This window comes from Henckelia pumila, chromosome 2 (genome assembly GCF_033568475.1).
Source record: "Henckelia pumila isolate YLH828 chromosome 2, ASM3356847v2, whole genome shotgun sequence".
Classification (NCBI taxonomy): Eukaryota; Viridiplantae; Streptophyta; class Magnoliopsida; order Lamiales; family Gesneriaceae; genus Henckelia; species Henckelia pumila.
In genome coordinates, this window is record NC_133121.1 from 120087869 (window position 1) to 120096815 (window position 8947).

At 38.3% G+C, this 8947-nt stretch overlaps 3 protein-coding genes across 3 annotated transcripts; 2 read left to right on the forward strand and 1 right to left on the reverse strand.

Moving 5' to 3' along the window:
• The first annotated feature begins 211 nt into the window (after positions 1–211).
• Positions 212–1079, forward strand: LOC140878286 (uncharacterized). Its single transcript, XM_073281886.1, has 2 exons — positions 212–622; positions 821–1079. Exons 1-2 carry the CDS (start codon positions 212–214, stop codon positions 935–937), a joined length of 528 nt encoding a protein of 175 aa, XP_073137987.1. The 3' UTR covers positions 938–1079.
• A 567-nt stretch (positions 1080–1646) lies between these two features.
• Positions 1647–3257, forward strand: LOC140883681 (anthocyanidin 3-O-glucosyltransferase 2-like). Its single transcript, XM_073290239.1, has 2 exons — positions 1647–1787; positions 1854–3257. The coding sequence occupies exons 1-2, from the start codon at positions 1679–1681 to the stop codon at positions 3197–3199; spliced, it is 1455 nt and encodes a 484-aa protein (XP_073146340.1). The 5' UTR covers positions 1647–1678; the 3' UTR covers positions 3200–3257.
• A 499-nt stretch (positions 3258–3756) lies between these two features.
• LOC140885319 (choline-phosphate cytidylyltransferase 2-like) lies at positions 3757–7627 on the reverse strand. The gene is made up of 8 exons (XM_073292286.1): positions 7352–7627; positions 6775–6888; positions 6357–6452; positions 5532–5574; positions 5232–5387; positions 5038–5118; positions 4270–4380; positions 3757–4164 (listed from the first exon to the last, which is right to left on the reverse strand). Exons 1-8 carry the CDS (start codon positions 7489–7491, stop codon positions 3967–3969), a joined length of 939 nt encoding a protein of 312 aa, XP_073148387.1. The 5' UTR covers positions 7492–7627; the 3' UTR covers positions 3757–3966.
• Between the last annotated feature and the right edge of the window lie 1320 nt (positions 7628–8947).

Consider the following 8947-nt stretch of genomic DNA (forward strand, 5'->3'; position numbering starts at 1 on the left):
TTTTTTTCACAATCTTTATTCTGGTTTGACTGCTAGTTACCTTATTTTTATTCAATTGAGATCCGTATTAAATTTGGTCCTCCATAAATTAATGTGTCGGCCCCTCCCTCAACGGCTACTTTTGTGATCCCCCAAAGTCTTCTTTCTCTGCAACTTCAATCCCCCCATAAAAACTCCGCAAATCCCATAAATCCCTGCGATTTTTTCACCAATGTCTCACGTTTCTACCGATGGGAATCCATCGCCACCCGTAAAAGTAGTGGAGTACTTGGAATCATCCATGTCCAACGAGCTTCTCTGCAAGTTTCCCGACAACTCTGCCTTCGACTTCGATTACTCCCAGAGTTCTATTTGGTCCCCTTTGGTTCCTCGGACCTTTGGCAATGGCCGGGGCGGGAGCCTAGAACTTTCAAGAAAGCTACAGTATGATGAAAATGATTTCACGGGGTTGCTAAGAAATTCCAAGAAATTTGCAGCCAATATCAAGAAAAAGTTCACCAGTGTTGTCTCTGATAACATTTGCATGTACCAAAGAATGAAGATGAGTAAGAGGAAGTCATTTGGTTTTTCTCCGGTTCCGTCTTCCGGTCGCCTTAAGGCCTCTTCCCCGACACCAAGAAAGGTATGTTTTTCAGCTCAAATATTGGCTCTACCCATAAAATCTAACGATTGGGTATGTTTTTGTTCAGTGATAAGATATTTTTTATACTGTATTCTGGACAAAATTGTTTGATAAGAGTAATATCAAATGTGTTAAATCTTGGGTACAAAGAAAAATCTACTGTGTCTACAATATGGATTCATTGTGTGATATGTGCAGAAATGGGCTAAAGCAATGAAAGCTGCTTCGAAACATTTCAAGAAGAACAAAAAGAAAGATCCAATCCATCTTCATTTGCAAGATGTCTCCAATTACCTGCCAGACTGCAACTTGTGATTTATAACAGAAACTTAGAATCATTCAAATCTGGGTAGTTCTATCATCATATATATTATTTATTAAGATTTCAGTCCATCGAGAAATAAAAGATTAGCAACTATTTTCTTTCATCTTTGTAATTATTGGATGGATTTCCCTTGACTAGTTAATGTGCGGCTCCAATTCTAGTTATTTGATTTTGAGATATCACATTTTTTTGGCTCGTTTGTTTAACATATGCCCTACAAGGACTCACTTGACGTACTATATAATAAATATTGTAATAAAGAGAGAATTAGAGCCGGCCTACCCATTTCTTTGGATTTGTTTCCTTTCCTTTGTCGCAGAACTAACTCAACTAAGTGAACTTTTTACTTTATCTTTAAAATATCAAATTAATAAAAAAATTCAACAAACCCAAACTCACATGCTCCCAAGTCCCACCATCGACCTAAACATTTTCATCCCTTATAATTGCCAACTTCTACATTTTCATCATATCTTTAAATCGTCAAAATATGACTTTCAAATGTACATCTTCGACGAATCGATTCGGTTTATATTTGCGTAATATTTTAAAATAAAAAACTAAACTTTTCACGGGCCAATTTGAACAAGGGATATGTTTCAATAATTGATATGAACCATGTTTTATTTAAATAATTAATTAATGATTATAACGAATAATTAATTAACTTTAACAAATATATGCCAAGATAATAAAGTGGAAAAGGTGTCGAAAGAGAGAGAGAGAGAACAATGGAGGAGTCTGCCGAATTGATTTTCATCCCATGGCCGGTGATGGGTCACGTTCAGATCGTCGAATTCGCCAATCTCATCATCCATCGCCAAAACACGATTTCTTCCGGTACGAAAACACGATTTTGGTTAGTTCATCTTCCCTTTATTCATAAGTCGTGTTTTATATTTACAGGCAAAAGGAAACTCTCCGTGACAGTACTGCTCATGAAGCTGCCGGAATATGTCGACACCGTGAGCGGCTCCTTCCTAGACAATCTCACCAATGATGGCTCTCCACGTGTCAAATTCTTCCACCTCCCGCCGACGGAGGCGGCGCCGGAATGGAGCTCCAGAACGCGTGGATACTTCATCAACAACCTCGTCCTCAGCCAGAGATCCAACGTCGCTGACTTCATCCGCAGCTCCGACGCCGTCTCTGTGGTCGTCGACATGCTATGCACGTCGATGATTGATGTAGCGGAGGAGTTGAAGCTCCCGAGCTACGTGTTCTTCACTTCTCCGGCGAGTTTCCTGGGTGCCATGCTTCACTTTCAGGTCCTCCATGATGAGGAGAATCGAGACGTGTCCGGATTGAAGAACTCGGGAGCTGATTTGCAGATCCCGAGCTTAAAGAACCCATTTCCTGCGGAAGCGCTTCCTCTTGTGTTGGTGGAGAAGGAGTTGTGGCTGGAGAGGTTCCTTCACTATGCTCGTGATTATAGGAGAGCGAAGGGAATAATCATCAACACCTTTGCAGATCTCGAATCCTTTGCCCTTGACTCGTTTCTGCAAGATTCAGCTTACGGTCGAGCCATTGTCCCGCCGATATACCCCGTGGGGCCGATTCTAAATCGAACGCCGTCTACAGATTCCCGGTCGTCGGAGATCATCCAATGGTTGGACGGGCAGCCGCCGAGGTCTGTGGTGTTGGTGTGCTTCGGCAGCCAGGGGAGTCTTCACGCAGATCAAGTGAAAGAACTAGCCCACGGCCTGGAACGCAGCGGGCACCGTTTCTTGTGGGCACTGCGCCGCCAATCTCCCGACGACAAACGGGCAGTCTTCCCCAGCGAATACATCAGCCACGCAGAAGTACTCCCGGATGGATTCCTGGACCGAACATCTGGGATCGGAAAAGTGGTGGGGTGGGTGCCGCAGCTGGACGTGCTCTCGCACGAGTCGATGGGCGGGTTCGTGTCACATTGCGGATGGAACTCGGTGCTGGAAAGCGTATGGTGCGGGGTGCCGATAGCAACATGGCCGCTGCACGCGGAGCAGCAGATGAATGCGTTCCAAGTGGCGCGGGATTTGGGATTGGGAGCGGAGATTGCTTTGAACTATCACGAGAGGTGCGAGGATCATGGGGAGATGGTGAAAGGGTTGGAAGTGGAAAGGGGAATCAGGGAGCTGATGGATGGTGAGAGCAAAGCCAGGAAGAGAATCAAGAACATGAGTGAAAAGAGTAGGCTTTGTGTGATGGAAGGCGGGTCTTCCTACATTCAATTGGCCCGACTTATTACCAATTTTCTTGGAACTAGTTGAGTCCAACCTATTTTTAGAGTATTGCTCAATCGAGTTGAGTCAAAATTTAAGTTCAACCTATCTTTAGAATATTGCACGATCAAGTTGAGTACCACATTGCACAACCACTTCGTATTTGCACACACCATGCCTGAAGAGATCACTAAATGCCTAATGCTATGACAATCTCCATTGAAAAGATCTCACTTTACTAGTAACATATAAAATACATTGTTAAAGACCTCACATTATTTTAGAAAATTGGCATCTTTGGCTGAATGTAACTTGCCCTCTTTGAGTAGGAACTATATTTACTTTTTCTTTAATCTCAAAAGACTGTTCATCATTCCAAAAAAGAAAAATTAAAAAGACTGCTATTTCTCCAGAAACAATGCCAGGTATTACAAATAAGAGGCAGAAACTAGAGGTTTGACTTTACACGAAATACTGCTTACTTCACATTCTGTGACTGAGTTATGTTTACACAAGACAATTACATTGTTTCCAAAACGAAAATTTTCTTTCAAACAGCAACGAAGCAAGAATATACATTCATCTTTGTTCAAAGGGGCGGTACAAAATTTAAGTAATGATAATAATAACAATGACAATCATCAAGAACAAACCAACCAAAAAATAACTGCAAATAAAATAACAGAGCAAAACACCAAACTGATTAAAAGCCTAATGCAATCTCCAACAGATAGTAATTTAACTTAGCTAATGTACGACACGTTTACACAAGGCTGAGTGTGAGTACCGCCACCCTTGGTTCAGAGACTTGCAAGTCATTTCTTCTCATCACTGTCGTAGTATTCTACATCATCATCATCATAATAATAATACTCATCCTCGTCCTCATCGTAATAGAACTCATTCTCATCATCATCGTCCTCGTCATCATCATCGCTACTTCTTTGCCCGTTTAGTAGCAATCCCTGTCCCTGTTGGCTTAATTCTTGAATCCGGTCCCTAATGGCCGTTCCCTGAACACAAGTTTTGAAGTATGAATCACACAAATGTAAGAGTGGATTTTAGTTGAACCTAGAATATATGAGTTTGAGTGTCTATGTATGTATTTTTGTATTCACCATTTTATGGCAGCCTTCCTCGAACATTTCGAGAAATCCAGCAACCCAACGATCTGCGTTTTCAACCCAAATATTGCGATGTATGCCAGCTGTCTTTGCAACAGTTTGTATCTGCAGACAGGGATTTAAACATGAATACATAGGGCGATGCATTAGCCCATAAGAAAATTGAACTCTGGTCACTAATAAGTTGCATAACACAGTCAAATAGGCAAATAACGGCACTTAAAATATGACTTTCCACCAGTCAAGCAGTGACATTTATAAAAACCATTTTATATTTCACTTTTGCAAGTGTCTGGGGCAACATTTGGATGAATAACTAATATCAAGCTCTAATTATGTTAGAAAGGAACATACATTTACAACATATACATTTTCTATACAAGGGACATTGGCTGAAGTGCAGGCAAACCAATACTGGCAGTCTGGGACTATATGACACTTGGTTGAATGAAACTGTGGAATTCGCAGCTGTTTTAAGTTTATGTAGAATATGTTGGTTGCAAGTGGTGGAAATAGATGCCAATTAACAGGATTTCGGAATTGAAGAAGTGGTGGTTGCACGTATTATGGCAAATAGGACATGACAATCAGCTACATCCTCAAAAAATAAAATCAATTCTTCAAATTTCTGTAACAAAAAACTAACTCACTTTTGGTAATGCCAAAAGCCTAATTTCTTCCTATATTCTTGATCTCGTTCGAGCCAATACATTGGCAGCGGGTCAGAAGATGTGTTTTTTATGCAAAAGAAATAAATTTTACCTTCTCACCCACTTTTTCTTGGTGTTCTTTGACTTTTTCTTGTAACTTCTTCAGTCTCATGTTCACCCTTAATCCCTTTTCCTGTGTATTTTACACAAATCTTAGTGACGCGAGAGTTCTAGTGATACAGATTAATCAGAAATTCAGAATCCGTTAACGACAATAGTAAAATAAGAACATCCGGAACACCATACCCTAACATAGCTAACATTGAGCTCCTTTCTTGTGTATCCACGATCCAAATTCCGCAACACATATTGATTATAGTCTTTGACTATTCTCATAATGATGTCTGATGTTGAAATTCCATCTGTCCTTTTAGTCTCTTTAAATCTTCCCACAGCTTTGACCTGTACCAAAAGAGCATGATATATGTTATTCAAATGTCAACAATACATACTGACCAAGAGTGGACAAAACCAACATTCTCAGAAAATTCAATAAATAAACTATAAACTACAACTGAAAGTTATAAATTACAATGCAAGCCTTACAAATTCATAAACATCCTTTCCAGCTCCGCTGGTATCCGCATAACTGTATAAAATTCGTGACAAGAAATAAAAGAGTTTAAACATATGTGTCGTTGATACCTAGCATATATCACAAATTCAACCACTAGTTAGAAAGAACAAATCAAATCAAAAGGGACAACATAACAAGCAAATAAGGTTCTATTTCCCACTAGCATTTGCACTGTTGCAATGCGCACTTCAGTCCTCCTTGTGCATTTTGCAAACTCCAATAAAGCCATGCAGAGGATAATTAGCTTATGTGATTTAAATACTTGATTATTATTTACATAGTTTTTTATGGTTAGTTTTCAGAACTAGATCTCCACCGCCAAAAAGGTGTTCTCTTTCATCCTTCTTGTAAGAGATCAATGAAGAGCTTTTTCATCAACATGTACTTTTAGGGTAAATGGCTGATTTTCTTTAACTAATAAAATATCAAACTGTGATTGAGAAAGAAGTTCAGACACTTGGGAAGGCGATAAAACCAGTAAAACATGACTACAAAGACGAGATGTCTTTATGGTTTAAAACACAAACGTCAAAGTCTCTGATCACATAATGTTCTATGATTCTCCAGAATCCTGATTCAGATTGTTGCAGCTTAACCTGATAAAGAAATTAAAAAATACATATATACGACCACTGCCAAAAGTTTAAAACACAAACGTCAAAGTCTCTGATCACATAATGTTCTATGATTCTCCAGAATCCTGATTCAGATTGTTGCAGCTTAACCTGATGAAGAAATGAAAAAATATATATATACGACCACTGCCAAAAGAAGGATAGGACCCTTGAACTTACGGAAGAGCGTCGTGTGCCACATAGTCGATTCGGTGCTTGTCAAGAAACTCCTGGTTTATTACCCATGGAGCATCGGGGATAACCTCATCAACCCATCTGCCAAACAAAGAAGCCAGGTGTAACAGTATCTGGTCCTCGAAATATTCGGCAGGTGAGACAATGAAACTATTTTAACAATCTGTATAGATATAAAACTAAAACAATTAATCATTTTCATCAACTCTCTGACGTGAAAAATAACGGAAAACCATTATAGGCGAGAGGTGAACTGAAAATGCTTAACGATCATCAACCCAGTAGTGGCTAAACTGAACTAGTAAAAACAATGCCTGGACCGGACCAAAAGTGCATCAAGAATCACCTAAAAATGCATGAAGCCATTTCATAAACAGGAATGCATAAAAAGAGGCAAACATACTTGCAATGGCGAAGTGATTCATAGCGCTCAGATTCGGTCATTACAGTCTTTCCCTTGTACTTGTGAGTAGTCTCATCGTTGCAACATCCAACCATCAAGTACGTATTTGGGAAGCTGAACATATAATATACACGAGATCATTACACATGAGTCCCATCGGTTTCATTTCGCCCCAGATGAAAACAAAGCTTGATGTGACTGAATTAACAGTAAACACAAAAAAAAATGATAAAATCACAGATAATGTTCCAAAACGGATGGGAAAAAAAAGTAATCTATACGGATGCAAATGGGGGGAGACAGAGGCGGGTCCAGGCGGACTAGGAACAGCGGGATCAACCCAATTAAAAAGTAAATAAATAAACGTATAACGATTCATTTCCCCAAAAACGGGAGGCAGAACAGATCAAACTCATCATTCAATAAAAGATAAAACACTTAATGGACAAAAAACCAAACGCCTACCGAACAAGCAACAAAATTTCTGTGATATGTCAAACTAGTAACCCAAAAAGAGTATGAAAAAAAAAAAACAAATCAGACCCACGAAAAATAAATTAAACCAGCAACGACATACGCAAGTTTGGCCTGCTCGAGAGCTCGAGCGTGGCCGAAATGGAAAAGATCGTAGATCCCATCGGCGTACACACGAACGGGGCGGTCGGAAGAGGATGGAGGTTCCACGGAATTGCTGATAGCAGCGCCGCTCTCGCCCATCGCTCAGCCGTTGCCTTCTCTCTCTCCGGCTTGGTTCTTTCTCCGATGTGTATATAAATATTTTTTTCTAAACGAACACAAATATCTCCGACTTATTGTTTCCCCACAGGTGTCGGCCCCTTTTGATTTGTGTGCCAAAATATTTTATTTTGGCGAATAAAAGTCGGGTGCGCGTGGGAAAATTTAAATGCCCCACCTTGTCAAAAATAAATACTCAAATTTTTTAGATTCAAAAATAATAAATATAGATACTTTTTTTTAGGGATAATAAATATGGATACTGAAATCTATGGAATGGGAAACATTGCTTTTTTTTTTTTTAATGATATGTTTACTTTTTTGTCATTTTGGTCTTATGTATTATTAAATTTTAATTTTTAGTATGTTATTTTTTTATTTTTTTATTTTTTAGTTTTTTTTTTCGACTTGACGCTTATATAGACCATATAAATTACTGATGTGACAATGATGTGTATAATGTCACATCAAATATCTCAATGTAAAAAAAGACTAAAATTATCAAAATAAAAAACTAAATAACTAAAATTAAATTAAATACAATAAAAGACCAAAATCACATAAGTATAGGATATTAGGATTAAAACATCAGTTTTTCCTTTATGAAATTGATATGAATCCATGAACCCACAAACCTACACTAAAAAAGTGAGTAATTTATTAATAATTATTAATAATAATAAATAAAATGGTGGAGTTCATATTTTTAGTGCAAGCCGTCACTCCCACTAATCGGAAAAATTGAATCCTAACCCTTAATGAAACACACAAAAATTTTGAATTTACAAGCCCAAGTTTAATGAATCAGTGTAAAATTGTAAACTCACGTTTCTTTCCCCTATTGGCTGCTAAACCTCGGGTTTAAAATGTCGATTCCCTCATTTCCGCGGAGCTCGTTGCTCTTTTTTCACACTTCCTTGATGATTCTTGACTCCAAAACGTGTATTTTGCGTGTGTGAGGATCGGGGGAGGGATTACGGTAGTGTTTGGGAGAGTTTTTAAAAAGCATTTTTCAGTTTTTTCATTTTAAAATTTTGTAAATGAGAAATTGAGAAGTGTTTACTGTTTCAATTCTCTCAAACACTATCTATGATTGCGAAAGAGACAGATATTTTAGACTTAGGGCATTTCATTTTCACCATTAATATTAATAATAAATAATATAAACAAATAATGCTATTTATATCTATACTTTTTTTTTGAAAGACTATTTATACCTATACAATGTGAGTTCAAGACAGATTTACCAAAAACCAATAGTTATTCGTTTTCGGCTCACCTTTATACCTATTGATCAAGTATAAACCATCCCGCGACCCATTTGATCGGGTTTAAACTCGATTATTATCATCTTTAAGTGTCGCTGACCTCGTTCATCGAAAAAACTTGATGTCATGTAGGGGTGATAAAAAAATTTACCAACCGTCGTTTTTTCTCA